The sequence below is a fragment of the Sinohyriopsis cumingii genome, chromosome 2, assembly GCF_028554795.1.
Source record: "Sinohyriopsis cumingii isolate HCF-2022 chromosome 2, ASM2855479v2, whole genome shotgun sequence".
NCBI lineage: Eukaryota > Metazoa > Mollusca > Bivalvia > Unionida > Unionidae > Sinohyriopsis > Sinohyriopsis cumingii.
In genome coordinates this window covers 155,454,012-155,476,052 of record NC_142962.1, presented here as the reverse complement: position 1 = coordinate 155,476,052, position 22,041 = coordinate 155,454,012, and the positions used below count along the sequence as shown (strand labels likewise).

The window sequence follows — 22,041 nt, the reverse complement described above, 5'->3', positions numbered from 1 at the left end:
AATATGTCAGGTCCAATATCATCACTGAGTAACAGCATCATGGTATGTACTTGCTAATATGTCAAGTCAAATATCATCATTGTGTAGCAGCATCATGGTATGTACTTGCTAATAAATCAGGTCCAATATCATCATTGAGTAGCAGCATCATGGTATATACTTGCTAATACGTCAAGTCCAATATCATCACTGAGTAACAGCATCATGGTATGTACTTGCTAATACGTCAAGTCAAATATCATCACTGAGTAACAGCATCATGGTATGTACTTGCTAATATGTCAGGTCCAATATCATCATTGAGTAGCAGCATCATGGTATGTACTTGCTAATACGTCAAGTCAAATATCATCACTGAGTAACAGCATCATGGTATGTACTTGCTAATATGTCAGGTCCAATATCATCATTGTGTAGCAGCATCATGGTATGTACTTGCTAATATGTCAGGTCCAATATCATCACTGAGTAAAAGCATCATGGTATGTACTTGCTAATATGTCAAGTCAAATATCATCACTGAGTAACAGCATCATGGTATGTACTTGCTAATATGTCAAGTCCAATATCATCACTGAGTAACAGCATCATGGTATGTACTTGCCAATAAATCAGGTCCAATATCATCACTGAGTAACAGCATCATGGTATGTACTTGCCAATAAATCAGGTCCAATATCATCACTGAGTAACAGCATCATGGTATGTACTTGCTAATATGTCAGGTCCAATATCATCATTGAGTAGCAGCATCATGGTATGTACTTGCTAATACGTCAAGTCCAATATCATCACTGAGTAAAAGCATCATGGTATGTACTTGCCAATAAATCAGGTCCAATATCATCACTGAGTAACAGCATCATGGTATGTACTTGCCAATAAATCAGGTCCAATATCATCACTGAGTAACAGCATCATGGTATGTACTTGCCAATAAATCAGGTCCAATATCATCATTGAGTAGCAGCATCATGGTATGTACTTGCCAATAAATCAGGTCCAATATCATCACTGAGTAACAGCATCATGGTATGTACTTGCTAATAAGTCAGGTCCAATAGCAGCTGTCAATCTTAAACTATTTTGTCTGAAAGAACAATTATGCGATAGTGCCTCCTCCGGTTGATGTCCACTACCAGAAATGTTTTTTAAAAATGCAGAGAACTTACAGCATACAGTTCTCAGACCAGACGTCAGAATAAGCGGATTATGATATGACAATGTGCTGTTAAGGTGGTTAGTTGATATGAACTATGAATCTGTTTATCTAACAATCTATAAATTCTAGTGCTATTTATATCAAGTTTGTGGCTTTCTTTATGGTACCTCTGAATTTCTTCACTCCAAACCCAAGTTGTATATACAAGTTTAAACAGTCACCAATGTTGGGGGGAAAACAATCATTAGATGGTATATTTTGTCACCTGTAAGGAAAACAAATCACCATTTGCAACACTGGTTAAGCCCAGCGTTATCCCTGAATAACCTTTTTTTACACAATATTTTTTGTACTTAATGAAGTAAAAACTTTTTTCATCTGCAAAATAAATACATGTATATGAAATTGCTGGATTCATGCCACGATCATTTTATATTAGAATTTATACACAATCTCTTCCCCAAAATGACCATAAACTTTTTATACTTTTAAGAAAGAAAGGAAAATGTTCATGTATGAGAAAAGTACATGTATATGAAATTTCGGGAGCCTAGCCACAATCATGTTATATCAGAATTTTTTTTATAATGGAGAATGCTATCGCAGGGTTGCACTGTACTTATTGGATGCAAGACCGGCACCATTTTCGTTTGGGCAAATTAGAAACCAGATGTTAATATGGCCATTCATTCAGGCAAATTTGTGACAGGATTACAGTATGTTATTTATAGCATCCATATCTGAAGTCAGACTGTCACATTTTTATTCAAGAATCATAAAAATAATTTTCTGGCAAAATTGCCCTGTTTATATGGCTTCCCATTTAGGATGAGTAGCAATGCCAAGATTTTCAAGATGGCTGCTACAGTGGCCATACTGGATGTGAGATTGGAACTATTTTTCAGTTCGTAAGAACCAAAGACTATACAAAGTCTTCTGAGGAAAATCCAAACTTGACCTTTCTATCTAGGTGATGTAGTTGCAAGATTTTCAAAATGGCAGCTACAGTAGCCTTATTGGATCAGAACAATTTTTATTTATGACCAATCAGATACCACAACAAGTCTACCAGTGATAACATCATGCTTATATGACTTTCCATTTAGATGTAGCAAAGTCGGGCCCCGAGTGGCCGAGTGGTTTAAAGCGCTCTCTCCATTACGGATCACTGCCATTTCACCTCTGTCTGCATGGGTTCAAGTCTTGGATTCAGCCAATGTGGGTATGTGAGAAAGCTTGCCAGTAGCTTCTCGTGGGTCGGTGGTTCTTTCCGGGTTTTCCCTCCACCTTTAATACTGGCCGCCATGTATAGCCTATTGTGTGCTGAAAAATGGCGTTAAACCCTACAACAGCAACAGCAGCAGTAGATGTAGCAAAGACAAGAACTTAAAAATGGCTGCTGTGATGGCCAAATTAACTGTCTTAGCTTCGTAATGAGAAAATCCATCAAGGGATTTAAGAAATATATATAAATAATAAACTTTAACCAAAACATAAAATCAAATTCTCTTGACCACAAAATAAAAGAGGCAAATGGGCATATCACTAAATGAACCTGTTTTAGCTTCATAATGATTCATATCATGTATGATAAAAAATCCATGAAGGGGTTTATGACAAATGAGAAAATTCTGATGAATACTTTAATGCTAACTTTCTATGACTGATTTTGGCCCAGTGGTAAAAAGGGAGGGGAAACATGTCATAAAATTATAGCACAAGTTACATGAGTCATGTATGTGCATTTACTCATTTTTAATTAAATATAATTGTTCTTTTAAAATTTAACACTAATTTTCTTTAACCAAATTATATTCAATCCTGTTTATTGAATGGTCTGCACCTTAACTGTCACTAAGAAACTTCACGACAAAAATCATCTATCGCTATGGACTTTTACAATGGTGGCCCTGTACTAAACTTGGGTCAAGAAAAAAGCAATTCGGGTAGAATGATCACAATTGAGGGTAGTATGAATTTGTTTATCAATATGCTTAGCTTTCATTGTGAATTCACAGCACGTGACATTCAATCCAGATTGTACTTGATCACACTTTTACATTCATTTCATCCAAAAATGTCTACATACTTTAACAAAGATTTTGCCATATACACCTCTCAGAGCATCTAAATAATGACCTTCCAAAGGAATATGGATGTATAAGAATCCAAATGAAGTGAATACTTGCTACTTAAAGGTATGAAGAATCAAATTCTAAAAAATGACACCCATTACTGAAATAGTCAGTGCCTAAATGACCCGTGTGACTTGTACTATATAGTCCTAAGACTGCACAGTCATGGTACTTAATATTTTTATTGGTACATATTAAAACTGTTTTGCTGCTTACTTATAATTTGTAAAGTATCTATGAATTTCTATCTTTCTGTTCCTATAAAAAATCTTTGTTAATCGAAATGAGTAAATGAAAATAAAACAGCATATGGTGGCTGACCCCAATTACCGTACCATGGGGGAACAACTCTATTGTGGTATTTGCCTAACTTAGATATGGTAGCATACACATATTGTAATAAACATAAATTGCAACTTACCTATGAGAAGGAATGTCCATGTTTTCACTTGTAGAATATTTCCACAAAAACGAAAGATTCCAATGACCAAATCATACACAAAAATGTAATTAAAGTGGAAATCCATGAATAACATCATTACAAATTAAAAACAAATATTATTTAACTTTACCATGAATTTTAAATGCAATGTAGGCAAAGAAATATAAATATATAAATATCTGTTGCTATTATTATTATTATTATTGAAATATTTACTGATTTCAAGAAAGTTTAACTATTACTGTATTTTTATTTCTGTATGAGAAGTATGATCATAGGCAACATTTTATCAATTTTGGTCCATACGGCCTACCATGGAACGACATTCCGGCTTAACCTTCTAAGGACATGCAAGTCACCATCAGTAGATTACATATAATCATCAAACATCACACGATACAATGAATACATTTCATAATCAAAGCCAATGCAGGTTTAGCAAGTTTGGAGTTTTGTATACAATGATCAACAGAATTGCATGCACTTTAAAAAAAAGTGATGTTCTTTCTTTCTCAATGTAGACTTTATAAAAAATGTTGACATTTTAGAGGAAATTGTGTCATAAGGTATTTGCATCCTTAGTAGCTACAGCTTTACATCTGTGTACTACCATTAGACATCATGTGCCCAAAATGAATTGGTAAATCCCGTTTGCCACGATAATAGAGCGTTGGAGTATATGTCTTCGATTCATAATAATTCATTTCAAAATAGGGAGTGGGACGATGTAATCATTGCGCTCGTTATCTAAGAATTCACCGTATACAAAAAAGGGACCAAGACACGTTTTCTCAAATTCTCTTTTTATCTATATAGCACCACCATTTGTATCAGGAGTGCCAAAATAAAAAGTTTGCCGCTGTGACACTAGTTAGCGTGCTGGACTCATGACCGAAATGGTACGGGTTCGAATCCTACCTTCGGACCTGCTTGGCTCAGTTACCGTGGTATGTCCTTGGGCCAGGCACTTTACTCCAATTGCCTCAAGACTTTATAACCAACCTGCATTGCTGTGCCGTAAAGCACCAAATCAAACCAAAATAAAAGAAGTTAAATCATAAGGAGTCCAAATGACTTTAGGAAGGGTGGTGGGTGAATGCAGTTGAAGCCTCTGATTAAACACAAGTATAACGTCAATTGTTTTCAACTTTAAGGTGACATGGAGGAATTTCTTCTGCACATAATATTCCTGTTCTGGTGAAGCAATTAATAGTAACTTAAATGCGATTTACCAATTAGCTGACCGACTTGGGTGGCCAGTGGGTTTCCGTGACCAAAGAGAGCAGCCATTTTTCTTTAAAATAATGACGTCAGGTGAAATCTATTTTTAGAGCAAGTGATTTCCTCATACAGAACGAAAAAAAAAATCTGTTGATTTTAATATTACTTCAAAAACATTTTCATATTTTCTAATCATTTCAGGCAGTGGATTGTTATTTTATTTTCATTGTCGATCAGAAAATTTAATTCAGGCCGTACCACCGGAAGTTGACATTACCAGAGCAACAAAGATTTGCAAGAAGAAGATGTAGCATTTTTATTTTCAAAATTACATATTAGGTATAGCTTTTTCCTTTATTATACATGTAGGACTTATGTAATATTATGATCTTCTTAAGGTTTCAATAGTATTTAAATAATATTGATGAAAATGCATCCGTTTTTTGCCTAAAGTTGCGCTTGTGCCATGCCACTGTGCAAAAATTGATCATATGGATGGATAGGTGAAGGGGTTTCTAGGACAAGTTACATGGGTCATGTATGCTTATTTACTCATTTTAAATTAAATAAAAAATTGTGCGTTTGAAATTTAACACCAATTTTCTTTAACCAAAGTCTGTTCAATCCTGATTATTGAATGGTCTGCAATCTTAACTGTGACCAAGAAACGTTCCTACGAAAATTGTCTATCGCTAAAAAGTTATTGACTTTTACAATGGTGGCCATGTACTAAGCTTGGGTCAAAATAAGAGCTCATAGAGTGGAATCGTTACAATCGATGGTAGTATGAATTTGTTTATCAACATACTTAGCTTTCATTGTGAATTCACAGTGTGCAACATTCATCTGGATTGTACTGGATCACACCTTTACTTTCATTTGGTCCAAAAATGTCTACATACTTTAACATTGATTTTGCCATATGCACCTATCAGGGCATCTAAATAATGACCTAGAAAAGGAATATGGATTTATGCAAATCCAAATGAAGTGAATACTTGCCACTTAAAGGTATGAAGAATCAAATTCTAGAAAATTTGGTGCTTTATGGCACAGCAACAAGAGTAGGTTATTTATTGCTTAGGAAACTGGAGCAATGTACCTTGTATGTTAAAATAACTCTACTTTACCATGTGCCAACTTATTTTCACTTGTGTTAAGAATTGTAGGGGGCACCTAACCATCCCCTACATTCCCCACTTGAATCATAGAAAAAGTCACACATGTCATTTAGGCATTCAACACCGACTATTTCAGTAATGGGTGTCAGTTTTTAGAATTTGATTCTGCATACCTTTAAAAGGCAAGTATTCACTTCGTTTGGATTCTTATATATCCAGATTCCTTTGGAAGGTAATTTTTTACATGCCCCAAGAAGTGCATACAGCAAATGCAATTTTAAATTATGAACATATTTTTGGCCAAAATGAATGTAAAGGTGTGATCCAGTACAATCCGGATTGAATTTCGTGTGCTGTGATGTCACAATGAAAACTATGAATAATTATAAAGAAATTCATACTCCCTATATTGTGACGATTCCACTCAAAGTGCTAATTTTTTTACCCAAATTTAGTACATAGCCACCATTGTAAAAGATTATTGAGATCGATAATTTTCATCTAGAAGTTTCTGAATGATAGTTATGGTGCAAATCATTAAATAATCAGGATTTAATAGACTTTGGTTAAAGTTAAAGAAAAGTACCACTAAATTGTAAAAGAACAATTTATTTTTAATGTAAAATGAGTAAATGCGCATATATGACTCATGTGACTTTTACTATAAATTTGAACAAATATTAATATATTAATCTAAGTTGATTTCTGGACTTCCAGTTTTAAAAATATATAAATGACTTTTGGTGTGCATGGGGAAAAAATGTTAGATAAACATTACTAACCATAAAGTTAATAGCTGAGACAATTTTCATTACATACACATCTAAATCCAGTTAAATTACAAGGAAGGATCCAGAGCTCTTTGTGGGCCTTTGACAATGAATATCCAGTACATTTATTCATCACACATTGGGGGTCCTTCACAGACAATTTTGATGTCCAGGTAGAAGAAAAGGAGTTAATCAATGAGTGTAAAATCATTACATTCAAGTAAAATCAATGAAGTCTTATTGACTGCATTTCTGCCATCTTTTTATTCTATTTACATTTCACTCTGTCCTCACTTTTTGAACATATAATGTTTTAAAGTCCTGTTAATTTTATTATCTTTCTTGTAAATTAGTTGTTTTTGCAACCTGCTAGTAAATTATATACATACAAAATATTCAGTTGAAGAGACCTGAGAGCCTAGGGCTTGTTACTAATGGTACAACTGTTCAAAAGCAAAAACACTGAGGGTACAAGACTAGTGTTTAAAAGACCTGGATGCACTAAAGCACTTAAAATGAGAGCTTGAGGACCAATTATGTGTACTTTATTTTGAAAATCTGAAAATATACATTTACCATTTGACCCCATTTTACTTCCTAACTGGGGAGTAATTTTGCTATCTAATATCAAAGCACAGCTTCAAACCTATATTTTCAGTAAATATTCAGACATGGAATCCTGTATTTAGATAGATTCTTTATTCAGGTAATTCATGCCACCAGCCCATCATACAGTAGCATATACAAACATTGCTGGCATTGTACTGGCAATTATACCATATAATATAAATTACATTATATAATAATAATAATGAGGACTTTGTATAGCACCTAATCTTGAGAAGCTCTAAGCACTTTACAACATTAGACAACACCTATAAGATAAAAACATATAATGATATGATTACAAAAACAACACCATGAAATTAGAAAACATAATATAAAAAAATGCTGAAAATATTTAAGGTAGGAAACATTATTAGGTCTTTAAGTTTGTTCTTGCAGTCGAAATAAGTGAGTTTTGAGAGCCCTCTTGAATGTGATCACTGTGTCTTTGTGTCTAAGTTCAGTGGGCAATTCATTCCACGTTGCTGGGCCCTAGTATGCAAAAGAATGCTCTCCATATGACTTTGTTTTCATAGTGGGAATAATGAGTATACGATTGTCAGAAGAGGAGCATAAGTATCTTGCTGGTTTGTACACATGGGTGAGGTCGGATAGGTATGTTGGACTAGAGTCCGACAGTGAAACATAGCACAGAGAACAAATTTTGTATTTGATTCTGGATTGAATGGATAGCCAGTGTAGGGTACAGAGCAGTGGGGAGGTGTGCTCTGATCATGGTACTCTAAGTACGATCTGAGCAGCTGTGTTTTGAACTTTTTGAAGTTTCTGGAGCATATATTGAGATGAACCAGACAGAATTGAATTACAATAATCCAGTCTTGAAAGTACTAATGAACACACAAGTGTTTTAGTGGCATCAACTGAAAGATATTTGCAAATTGAGCTGATGCGTCTCAGAATAACACCTAGGTTTCATACTGACTGTGTGAATTTAATGTTGGTATTGCTGATATTTATTGTTTGAGGTAAAGGATGTGAATGAAAAAGTCTTTGTGATGTGATCAAAATGGCCTCAATTTTATCATCATTCATCTGCAGCTTGTTACATGTCATCCATGATTTCACATCAGAAACGCACCTCTCGACACCTTGGATGGTAGCATCAACTTCAGTTGGGTGGCTAGATTTGTATATTTGGGTGTCATCAGTGTACAGTTAGTGAGACACTGGATGATGATCTATGACACTTGAGAGCGACTGAGTGTAGTGTTATTCTAGATCTGTTAAATATAGTGAAAATTGCAATAAACCAAATTTGACACACAATGAATCTTCACCTCTTCAGTCAACAAATACAACGCTCACAATAATGCATATATCATGTCTTCCAGTCTGTGACTGGAACAGTGTTACAAATCTATGGCTTTAAACTAGGCAACAGAAAGAAGCAAAACTAACAAGTTATGTAAAATCAACACATAATTTTAATTCTCTGTTATTAAATGAAAACATAAAAGAAACTTACAGCATTATGAATGAAATCTCAAATAATCCATAGTTCTATCATGAGAACAAAGTATAGTGTCTCAAAAGAATTCCAGTGGTGTTTCTAATGACTTTCAATCTTGATTTTGCTGATTTACCAATAGTCTTGAATGTGTTGATATACCAATAGTCTTGATGTATTACAGTGAAATAATCCAGAATGTCTTTGAATGATATTCATAATAATCCATAAATAGCATTTTAGTCCAAAATGTCAATGAGTACTTTGTAATTCCAATGAATAACTTCAGTAAATATATCCTCTCAAATGTTAGCTCAAGCACAACAAAAATTGATTCAGCTAAGACTGATGTTAAGATATGGATTGAGTGATGCAGTTTATTTCTCCCTTACATAAAAAATGAAGACACAATAAAGGAACCCGCATGAGGGTCATTTTCCCATCCAATTCATAAACACTATCTGCTTTAGAAACTTCCAAGTTCAAAAGCCCACATAAACATATTTATCTCCAGGTAATATATAATCTAAAATCATTGACAATAGTTGGCTATGATATATGCTGTCTATGAAATAATAATAATATAAAAAACATTAGCCAGGTAGGCCCAGTTCTTACCCTCAATTATGGATAAAAGGTCAATGACACATTAGCACATTCAAGACTACTGGCACATCAGCACATTCAGTATTGGAATTCATTTGGAACACTGCTGGAATTCTTTTGGAATACTCTATACTTTTGGATTTTAAAATGAACTTTTAGAATATTTGTGATTTGATTCACAATACTGTAAGTTCTTCTTAAATGTTCACTTTGTTTTTTAGAGAAATAATTTGTTGAATTGTACAAAACTTTTTGGTTTTCATTCTTTTCTGTTACTTAGCTTAATATCAGAGTCATAACATTATACAACCAAGTTTCATGATTGTTCCTTGATGGGCACAGTTTTCTTTGTTTTATCAAAGTTAATATTCATTCCAGTTTCTGCATATTTGTTTGCTTGTTGACATGCACTGCAGGTTCTGGACAATTTGCTATCATTGACATATATAATAAAGTACAGATGTGATACATCATTTGATATAAATATTTCACTTTTGCATCTTGATATAATTAAATCACTCAAATCATTTGTAAAGAGTGAAAATATCAAAGAGCTAAAAAAAACAACAGCTCTGATGGGTATCCATTGAACATCTAAAGTATTCCATTAGACTGCTGTTACACAGAATTTAAAATTATTGTACATGGTCAAGATGTTTAAAAACTTGCCTTGTATTAGTATCTTGAAAAGTTCTCTCACATAGTTGAAGCATTATCTAACAAAGGATTTAACATATGAGTTAAGAAAGTCACAATCTAACAAAGGCTTTCCATATGAGTTAAAATGGTCACAATCCAATGACTTTGTGACCTTTTAGGAAGACTTGAAAGACTTTTAACTTTATGAATTTACATTGATAACTTGCTTATTAATCTTTCAGACTGATTAGCATACAGTATCTTGGACCTGGGTGGGGAATAGCAGGATTAAATCTGTGTCCCAGCTATTCAGAATCTTTGGATAAAGCAATTTTATACTGTTTTTTTTTTAAATTACATTACCCTTTGCCATAATGAACCTTGCTAGTATGAATTCCTTGATATAATGAACACTTTCATTGGAGCCCAGAGAGGACCCATATATAAAAAGAATATTGTATTATGCCTCATTATGACAGGCAATTCAAATGGATTAAAAGCTAGTCTTTATTGTGAGGGACTACCATAGCAGAGGTGACAAAATATGATTTTTACTACACAGGTTTTGCTGTTAAAAATAAGAACATGAGCCGTTTATATGATACCGTGGAGCCCTCCGTCATCGATGAGGAGATGCTCCAGAAAGCTGTTGAAGAACAAGGACCAAAGGAGGAAGCAGGAAAGATTGCCAAGGTTGAAGGAATAGACTTTGCTGATGTAAAATCACTAAGGCTGGATTTCAAAAGTAAGTCAGTAATAATAATAACAACAACAACAACAATAATTATTATTATTATTATTATTATTATTATTATTATTATTATTATTATTATTTGTAATATAGGCCACTGGCTCATGATACATATCCATACATCATGCAGTACACAAAGCTCTTTTTGTGCATAATGAAAGAACATTGTATCTGTTGGAAGTGTTATACACAAAAGTAATCATTATTGCCTTTTTTTGAATTGAGTGAAATATAAGTATATATTACACAGTAATCACACAAACTAATTTAAAGAGATCCCCCAAACCTGCATGGAGCAAGTTTTGTGATATTGATCTTGCGTTTTATGTAGTAGAGGTTGATGTTAAAACAGTTTATCTAATCTTTAAGGCCTTTAAAGTAAACATTGCTAAATGAGTCATAAAAATTTTAAGACTAGTTTGTACAAAGGTCATAAATTTTTCTGAAGTTGGATTTTTATATGCAAAGGTGGGTAAACATTTTCTTCATAATTCTCCATATAGCAGATAAGCAGTAATAAAATGGAATTAATTTTCGATATTAACATTACAAATTTGACATAATCTTTCTTCATAACAAATACTCTCATATCTTCCCATGTTACATGATTAGCATGTTCCCCACTCAAAGCATAGTGATTATATATAAAAAAAATTGATATCTCCTAACAATTCTAGATATCTTTGACAAGTATATTCTACTCCCACTGACCCATGGAAATGCATATTATAAAAAATTGCTACTACTACTACTGCTACTAACAATAATATTAATAATAACAATAATAACAACAACAACAACTATTATTATTATTATTATTATTATTATTATTATTATTAAGATATTTTATTAGCAGAAATTAAAATGAATCAATTCTAATTTCAATGGATCAATACTTGTATATTTTCACCAAAATATTTGGCAGTAGGCTTAAAGCCATATTGCAGAAGTGTTTCACCTCAGTTCTAACTATTGTCCAAAACTAATTAAATTCCAGGACAACATATCATATCAGGATTTTTAACTTATATGCAGAAACATATCAAAGTATATAGGTAGATTTATGGCAACCTTAAACGAAATCACTTCCTTCTCACATTAAAGATACTCTCTGACTTCTTGAAAAAAACATTAAATTAAATTCCAAAATGGTTTCAGTCTCACAAATTTTTCCTTTTATTTAGCATACTGCAATCAGATGATACTGAAGCATATAAATATTTCTTGACAATAATTCTAATAATAAGAAACTATTGAACAAAGATATTTGCAATATAATAAAGCTAGTCCTGGTAGATAATATTATTTCCATTGTAATAGTACAGACTACTGTACATCCAAATAATGGGTATAATAATGGGTATGACTCCTTTGTATCATTCCTGCTTTGTGAGTAAATTAGAGATTTTTTCACCCAAGAAAACCAGAATCTTAACCCATCTGTTTGTTTAAAACTTGCCCCCCCCCCCACCAAGTAAGAATTTTAGGGGTCTCATAACCTGTTCCTAAATCCCTTGTTCACATTGATTTTGTACAAATGTTGATATATTAAAAATAAACTGATTCCCAAGATTCCCATTTGGAGTCAGATATGGACTGCATATCGATTAATATAATTTATTTGATAACCTGTCAAAAATGCAATATGCAGAATGTGGACAAACATGTCAACAAGTTTCTAAAAGATTAAATAATTACTATTTTCAGTTAACATTTTTTAATACATTTTCATTGATCCTTTAAAGTTTCAATACATTTGAATACAAAATAATCATTCTTTACATGATTTTTCATTCATGCTGATTGATACTGTGCATTTTGTCTTCTGTCCACGTCTATCTATCTACCTATATATCTACCAATCTACCTTCCTACCCACTTACCTCTGTCTGTCTGTCCATCCATCCATCCATCTAGTCATGATTGCTACTCATATTTTAAGACACATACTAAGATCAAGCTTGCATCATGGGTGCATCATGGAATGAAGGTACTTGCATGCCAAAATCTGGTTAACTGTGAACTATGTTTAGTAGGATTATTTAACATTGCTAAAAAATACCTAACCATTTCAAAAATTGAGATATTTTTTTAGCTCCTGCTCATCAACATCTTTCATTTATACCACAAATGATAGATTTTCACAATCATATTTTATTATAGAATCAACAATTATTCCTAGATTGTGTATTATTAAAGTGTAAATATACAAGAATATTTTATTATCAAATTATATTGACACTTGTACATCTTTGATTCAGTTGGTATTATACATGTTTTATTTTATTGGACTTAACAGACATTTTAAAGATTGACAACCTGTGGGAATTTAGCTGCCTGACCAAGCTGCAACTAGACAACAATATCATTGAGAAGATTGAGGGACTGGACACACTGGTCAATCTGATTTGGCTTGGTATGTAATTTAGCACCTGTTAAATACTTCACACAAAAGGCAGGCCAGTATAGGTTTTCAGTAGGTTACAGAAATAATGGTTCTGAAGTTATGTTATGTAACAAGTTGAACAGTTTTTATTTCTGAAGCTGGCTATAATCTCTGGCATTTTTACATAGAAATGGGTACACCAAAATGAAACAAATATAGCATCAGTTAATTCAGTTATTTTACTTACTGTTATTCATACCATGGTCTTCTTCATTTTTATGGTGTTTTCATAGCAAAACCTGGAATGTTTCCATTTTTAAGGTGTTTTCATAGCAAAACCTGGAATGTTTCCATTTTTAAGGTGTTTTCATAGCAAAACCTGGAATGTTTTCATTTTTAATGTCTTATCATAGCAAAACCTGGAATATTTTCATTTTTAAGGTCTTTTCATAGCAGAACCTTGAATGTTTCCATTTTGAAGGTCATTTTGTTGTGAAACTCAGAATATTTTCATTTTTAAGGTCTTTTCATAGCAAAACCTGGAATATTTTCATTTTGAAGGTCTTTTTGTCACGAAACCTGGAATATTTTCATTTTTATGGTCTTATCTTAGCAAAACCTGGAATATTTTCATTTTGAAGGTCTTTTTGTTGCAAAACCTGGAATATTTTCATTTTTAAGGTTTTTTCATAGCAAAACCTGGAATGTTTCCATTTTTAAGGTCTTTTTGTTGCAAAACCTGGATTGTTTTCACTTGTAAGGTCTTTTCATAGCAAACCCTGGAATGTTTTCATTTTCAAAGTCTTTTCATTGCAAAATCTGTAATGTTTCTCATAAGCGACAGTAGGAAAAAACTGTGTACTGTTTTCTTGCTAATACATCTGAATATCAAATTTACTGTAAACTCCCACATTTTTGCTTTAATTTTAAGCATTTAAATCAGATTTATTCATACTCTATCTAACAAATATGATTCTAATTCCTCAAAAACAAAAGTGAATTCTTGCCAAAAGCAAACATCTCTCTCTCTCTCTGTTGTGTGTACCTATTCATTTCAATGAATAATTTATTTATAGGATATGAAAATGACTCAAGTGATTGTCTTTTGTATAATTTGCTTTATCAGAAAATTGGCAGAATTTTGTGGAAATATACAACATTCACAATGACACTATTGCAAGCACAATTCTCTCTCACTCTCATTAATCATATTCAAATTTATTTAATAGAAAATTAAAAATGTATGGCTTGTTTTCTTAGATGTTTGCTTCCGAAAATTGGCAGATTAACGCAGCACATAATGTGTAGTTTCATCAATAATTTTCATTAAAAAGTATAGTTATCCAGTATTTTATGGTATTAATATGTGCAAATTTCTTTTAAAATTGAAAGTATATTTTGTATTAGCCATTTACAAGAGTAATAAAATATATTGTTTATATTATGGCCCTAAGATGACAAAACACTGAATTAGGTTTTTTGACTATGCTAAAAATTTCATTTTCACACCACCCTGTAAACATCATTTGTTCTAATGAGATAACATTAGTAAGTAACTGATCACAACCATGGTTACACCAGAATTTACCATTTTCTGCCTTTAATTATTGCAGTTTTCATTCTTTTCATGCCAAGAACAGTTTTGTTCATTGCTTAGGCTGCATAATTGCAGAGACAAAGTGTTTCAAGCCACTTTACAAACTTTGAAATTTCATCTGAGGGCAAGTCTCAACAATGGAGGATGCTGACCTCCTAAGCCAGATCCTAGCAGGAATGTGTTTAATGAGCAAAATTCAGAAAAACTGTTGTAAAGTCAAATTTAGATTCAGTCGTTTAGTCTTGTGCATCAATTTTATAGATTTTAATTTAAAATCTTTTTTAACATATGTTTAAAGTCTTTACTTGAATAACATTCCTTTCATGCCAGTAAATAACAATTTAAGTGATTGTGTATGTAAGAGAAAGATAGATGAGCATATTTTTGTAATTTAAATCTGTCATTACTACTTATTTCATTTTTAGTCTTTGCTTAATGAGAATCAATTATGATGTGGTTTTATCTCATTAAATTTGTGAATTGGTGTGTAACAAACTGACTTTTGCTCCAAAGAGACCATAGTATAAAATAATGGCCTGACTTATTATATGGTTGACTTATGGCTCCCATGAATAGTGTTAAAGAGCTTATTCCATACGTACAATTGCCAATGGTGCCAATTTTACGAATTAGACTGTACCTAAGTTGGAATGACAAACAAATTGAATGGCAAGAGAAGAAACTTAGGAAACTTGTCACTCAGCCTTCATAAGAAATGGACTTTTTATCATTTGTTATCTGTTCTGTAGCCAATTGCATGACCTATTTAGCTTTGTTAGGTTTTCAAACAATGAACGCAAGCTTTATAAACACTGAGTAAAGCTAAAGTTATTATGCAGAAACCCCAAAAGTCATAGATGGGTGGATGAACAGATGTCATAACAATATACAACTTTTTGGTGGGTGTATCAAAATTTAATTCATTAAATGATTTTGAATGGCTTGCAGTTAGGGTAAGAAGAAGTCTGCTGATTTTGGGGTCAAAAGGTCAAAAGCTAGAGTCAGTTAGACTGAAAGTTTAATAATAGTTTCTGCACAATATGTACAATAACACTAGTTCTACATCACAAACCCAGACTAAATGTTGTGGATGACTGACATTTCTAGTATTTGAGAAGCATATTGATTGTGGGAGGGTTAAGGATAAAAGGTCAAGGCAATTGCAGCCTAAAAATTACATTTGGCTTCTACACAAAAGATTCAGTTTCAGTTCCAAACTTTGCACCTACACCAAAGTTTGGAGTCAAAAGTTTAAAGGTCAAGCTCACTGACTGAAAGATGTTTTCTGCATAATAAATTTATTTTCAGACCATGTACCTTAACCAAAGTTTGTGGAGGACTTGCTCAAAGGTGAGGAAGAGACTTATTTATTTTGGGTCAAAAGGTCAAAGGTCAGTGTCATTGTGAATAAAAAAAGGGTTTTGCACTGTAATTGTCCTAGAGTATGTTCCCTGACCAAACTGTGTTGATGGCTTGCTTTTAGAGCAACTTTATCAATATCGGTGTCCTAAGGTCAAGGTCAAGACAAGCCTTAAGAGAAAATAATGGTTTCCAAATGGTTTGGTTGAAGATGTATTGATTTATGTCACTGAGACCCATAGGTCAATAATCTGCAGAGTCAACCATGCCTTACTAGGGCTTTAACAAAGAGGATTATTAAACACAGGACATGCATATATTTCATAGTATTCTTGTTAAATTAGCTTAAATAGCTTAATTAAGTCAAAATGATCCAATGAGAGGAAGTACTTATTCCAGTGGCCACCATTCTGGAGTACACTTACTCCAGAGTTATATCTAACATTCATGTTATTGATGTTGGTTCTTGCAGCCTGATTAGCAGCATATGTAGCAAGGGTTGCCTATGTGAACTTGGGCCTGTCAGTACTAAATAGCAAACAGATATCCTTTCATAGTATATGTCTATTATAATCAGATCATCTTCATTTCTTTTTCATTCCAAGCCCAGAATAATTCAACACACTGAAAGGTACTTAGAGGTTAAAATGTTGTGATACTTCCCAAATGACAAAGTTTTGGTGCAAGAATATCCAGCTAGATATGTGGAGAAAAAAAGATGATCATAAAGAGATAGACATTGAAAATGACATTTGATGATGTTTCATCCACCAATGAAATTCTTGTACATTTTAATTTTCATGTCATTCTTGCAAGTTTTTATTGGAAAAACTGAGAAAATCATTCATTTTCCATTGCCCAAATTTATTGTTTTCATTGCAGTTAGTGACGATTTGTCATCAAGTTGTTGTGACATGGAAAAAAAAGATTTTATTACTTAATAACAAACATGGACTTGAGAGCACTTCAAATGGCCACTAGTTACATCCAGTGGCTTTTGTCAAGCATGCAGTGGAAAGGATGTGGACATTCTAATTGATGTCTGTTAGAGATGAATTTGTCCAACAACCAGATTGTGTTCATTCAAATACCCAGACTGTATTTAATCCAATACCCTGACAGTGTTCTGCCCAATACCCTGCCTATGTTTTGTCCAATACCCTGTTTTTTGTCCAATGACCAGGTTGTGCTTTGTCAGTAACCTTACTGTGTTTTCTCCAATACCCTGACTGTGTTCTGTCCAACACCCTGCCTGTGTTTTGTCCAATACCCAGACTGTTTTGTCCAATACCCTGTTTTTTTGTCCAATGACCAGGCTGTGCTTTCTCAGTAACCTTACTGTGTTTTCTCCAATACCCAGAATGTGTTTTGCCCAATACCCAGATTGTGTTTTATCTAATAACCAGACTGTGCATTATCTAATAACCAGACTTTGTTTTGTCCAATATCGTTTTTTTTTTAAATCCAATACCCTAATTGCATTTTGCCTAATACCCTGACTGTGTTTTGTTCAATACTCAGACTGTGTTTTGTTCAATACTCAGACTGTGTTTTGTTTTGCTGTATTATAATCAAACTTTGTGAATTGAAGTTCACTTGAGAATATGGAGTAAAACAAACTTTAGTTTGGAGGTGCAGAGGTCCATCATATAATTTAGGTAGAAAAAATAAATATTTAAGCGATTGTAACATTAGTCATGATGTATGCAGTGAAACTGGTTCAGAAAAGATATGTACTTTGTAATCAGTCATCTTTTGTATGGGGGAATAATGATGATAAGCCCATTACATTTTCAAAGCAAGATTTACTGATATAAATACATTAAAAAATGGACTAGTTTAGTTAAATAATCAAAGCACACTGAAAGCTAATGTACACAGTAAAGGAAAGGTATACGTTTACACAAAGTTAAGTGTTTATTACTTTACAGGAATTTACTTTTGGACAAAACAAAATGTCCTCTTACTGTTTAGTGTAGCTTTCCTTTCCACATATGATAGTCGCATAAAGTTCTTTCTTATTTGCAAAATCTCTTAATGGAAAGGTGACCATTTAATTTAGATATCCACTTAAGCTTCATTCTATGTTGCCCCTAGATAATGCAGTATTATCTTTTTTTAAACTTTTAGTTTTCTTTTGATTTCCAGATTTGTCCTTTAATAACATTGAGATCATAGAGGGTCTGGGTAAATTAACCAGACTGGAAGACTTAACCCTGTACAACAACAGAATAAGCAAAGTAGAAAATATGGACACATTGATTAATTTACAGGTGTTTTCCATCGGAAACAATGACCTGAAGGATCTGGAAAATGTAAGTCTTAGAAGGTATACACCTCAGTTACTTGACTTTAACTAGAACTTTACTTTTGTTCCTATAGTTTTGGAAGTAAATTATGCATAGTGTGTCTGTGTTTTGTTATATCATATAAACATTGTATATCTCTTTCATTTTGAGTCTGTTTAGGATGAAGGAATCCCTTTCTGTATTTCAAAAATGCCATTGTTTGGTTTAAAAACTAATTTTTCAGATACATAGAATAAGTGTGGGAAAGAAATTATTTATTTATTCACAAAATCAATCAATGTGATAGACCTGGACTTTTTTCCTAATATTTTGCATCTGTCTTGTACTGTTTTTTCCAGGGTGAAATTTTGCCATTTTGAAAAGTAATACAGAATACTCTGTCCTGACAATGTTGGCAGAGAAAAAATGGTCAAACATCACTTTAACATTGCAGAGATTTTTTTAACAAATAAAAAAATTTTAATGTCGCAGTATTTAGACTTTTGTGGTATTTCTCTACAATGCATGGACATTTGCTCATATTTTATTTGAAATTATGATCAATTGTATTTCATCCCCCTTTTTCTGATGGTCTTAATCTTTGCCTGGGTGTGTTGGTGTTTGTTGTCCATTGGGGACGAGTAATTTTCTGAGGGTGGAAATTGGGTCAGTACATTGAAAGTTATGACCCAGGGACCACATTTCAGAGTCTATGCTAAGGGTGATTCTGTTGAAACAGTTGCTTCAAAGCAAAGTCAGTTTCACATTTTTTCAAGTTGATATCTTTTCTCACACTCTTTTGGTGGCCAGTCATTGAATGCTTTCTTATTCTAAGTACACCATCAGCTCTTGTGTATCCTTCTGTTCAAAAAGTTGAATTGTAATTTCATGCTTTTTCTTATCAACTTTGTGTCAAAAACATTTCATCGAGATTCCTGACATCAATTCATATATTAAGCTTCAAAATGAGCAAAATTTCATCATGCATTTGGAAGCCATTCGCATGTAAATTATTACATGAAAGATTTGTAGTAAATGTAAACAAATTTTTTTCTTCATATTTGATTCTGTAAATGTAGGAAGAGATTTTAAACCTCAATGTCTGTCTCCCATTTTTGATGTTACCTTTCTTTGCAAAATAAAATTATTCTGCAACTTCAGTCATTTAAACTAAGAAACAAAATTATTAATTTCATAAAGTTAAATGAGAATTTCTTTTGCTTTTATATAATTTGACTTAAAGGTATAGTAAAACTGCTGTTTAAATATTTTAATATTGAAGATTAAACATATTTTATCACTCCTCCCTATTTCTCACAACTTTGCCCAATTCTAGTGGTGGAGAAAAAAATTCAGTATGAACTCTGCATTTCCACCATGTAACTCTACCCCTTGATATGGCTCAAAATTCTAAAACAGTTTTTCACATCTAGAGACCACCTTAGTCTCTGGCTGGAGCTGTGTTGGATGAGTTATTTAACAAAAACAACTCCTGAAATTACTAAACAGTTTATATTTAATTATATTGATGCAGCAGTGTCCACCTCCCACCCACCCCTCTCTAAGCTAGGGAATGAATCTAAATTCTAAAACCTGATGTGTAAATTTACAGATCATCCTGAATCACATTCCAAGGTTTCAAGTCTCTGTCTTGAATGATGTTTGCAAAGTTGTACGACACTGTGAGCATGCATGAATCCATGCACATGAGAGCAGTGATTCACATCATCTTTGACTTTTGTTTAAAAAGGACAGAGACCTAAATACAAAGTAATTATATATCTATTGCTCTTTTCAAGTCCATGCATCTTTACTGTACTACTGTACTTTTATGCATATTTACAATACTATTATGCATCTTTACTATACTTTTATGCATTTTTACTGTACTTTTATGCATATTTATGGTACTTTTATGCATTTTTATGCTTTTATGCATATTTACTGTACTTTTGAAGGTCAGTGTAAGAAAAATTGGTTCATAATCTTACTTATCCTGGTTTAACAGCTCTATATATTTTTTCCATTATAGTCGTCTCATGTTTTTCCATTTTTGTTGCAGTTGGTATATTTGAGACGCTTTAAGAAGCTGAAAACATTGAATCTGAATGGAAATCCATTCTGCTCCCAGCCAGAGTACAGAATGTATGTTATAGCATTTTTATCCAATGTTGAGTTTCTGGACTATAGGCTCATAGATCAGCAGTCAGTGAGTATTCTCTATTTTGCCTTTTTTTAAATGGACTAGACAAATTTGCAGAAGATTTTAAAGGCAATAATATAATACTGCTGTCAGTAACAATATTTGAGTATTATTAAATTTAAGTGTCTCTGTGAATAATCAGAGAATATTTTATTATTATTAGTAATTTCAATTATTATATTATTGTCAGTAAAGTCTCAAAATACAATTTTAGCCTTTTTCAACAGTTTTCTCAACTTTGTCTCTTTCTTTCGTTTTTTTTAACAATCTATATGAAGTTACGTTTTTCACCAGCATTAATGAAATTTAGTGTTACCCATAAAAGTTGATAATTTATTGAACAACCATTTTGGTTTAAATTGGAAATTTCCATTTTCCCAATGCAATATTGTTTGTTTGTATCATTGTTATAGTTTTAATGAGATTTACGTATTTTGGATCATAATTTAGTTCCTTCCTTATTTACTGAATTCTGTCCCTTTCTCCATACTGATGTGGTCAGTAAGGTCATGAACAGACTGTTCCAGTTGGAGGTTTTTATCAATTGTTTCTTGTAAATACCACAACAAAGCAACTGAGGGACAAGGTTGTACATCATGTCTTTGCAAATGTTTCTTAAAAGTTTATGTTTTGCCATTTTGACAGAATTATGACCCCTTTTCAAAATTCAGTGCTTTACTAAAATAATGGGGGTGAATCTTGCACATTTGTAGGTTTGTAGTTTTTATACCTTGCTAGGGACAGATACAGGCTATTATAGCTTATACATCTGTCCAGGTGGTCAGACAAATGAAAGGGTGAAATGAAGGACTGGGTGGGGTGGAGGCTTCTGGTCTAGTGTCAGATCTAGTGAACAGATTTTAACACATCTCAGTACATGTGTTTCTCTTAACCCAAGAAAAAGCCCTTTGGATATTAAGATCAATAATGAAATGGTCAAGGTCACTGCTTACTAAAATACCCCAATTTTTCCCTATGCATTTAACTTCTAAATAATAACAGAATTCAAATTTTTCTAAGTTGTTTGTTCCATTTGAACCCATTGGAAACCCCACTTAATCTGGGGGACAAATAGCTTAAAGTCAAGGCTATTGTTACTAAAAAATAGATTTTGCATATGCATTTCATTTCCAGATAACTTAAGTTCTGGACAACTGAATACAGCAACATTTAGTACAAATATTCCCCCTTGCCCTAGAGAGAATCCTATTAATTTGGGGTCAGGAACTCCAAGGGTATAAGCTGCTGTCACAAAAAAATTATTCAGCCGTTGCATTTCATTCTAGG

At 32.8% G+C, this 22,041-nt stretch overlaps 2 protein-coding genes across 9 annotated transcripts in view; one reads left to right on the top strand and one right to left on the bottom strand.

Moving 5' to 3' along the window:
• The window catches only part of LOC149806162 (TOM1-like protein 2), a 107,186-nt gene extending 102,140 nt beyond the window's left edge, over positions 1-5,046 (bottom strand). For all 8 annotated transcript variants that reach the window (XM_089951060.1, XM_089951063.1, XM_089951062.1 and 5 more), the window contains exon 1: positions 4,972-5,046. In XM_089951060.1, coding sequence (XP_089807186.1) covers positions 4,972-5,029 — 58 coding nt within the window. In that variant the 5' untranslated portion in view covers positions 5,030-5,046. The remainder of the gene's footprint in view (positions 1-4,971) is intronic.
• A 181-nt stretch (positions 5,047-5,227) lies between these two features.
• LOC149806161 (dynein regulatory complex subunit 3-like) overlaps positions 5,228-22,041 on the top strand; it is a 39,737-nt gene continuing 22,923 nt past the window's right edge. Inside the window, exons 1-5 of the mRNA XM_089951059.1 lie at positions 5,228-5,267; positions 10,733-10,915; positions 13,221-13,337; positions 18,412-18,578; positions 20,614-20,760. Of these exons, the coding sequence (XP_089807185.1) occupies positions 10,756-10,915; positions 13,221-13,337; positions 18,412-18,578; positions 20,614-20,760 (591 nt within the window). The 5' untranslated portion in view covers positions 5,228-5,267; positions 10,733-10,755. The remainder of the gene's footprint in view (positions 5,268-10,732; positions 10,916-13,220; positions 13,338-18,411; positions 18,579-20,613; positions 20,761-22,041) is intronic.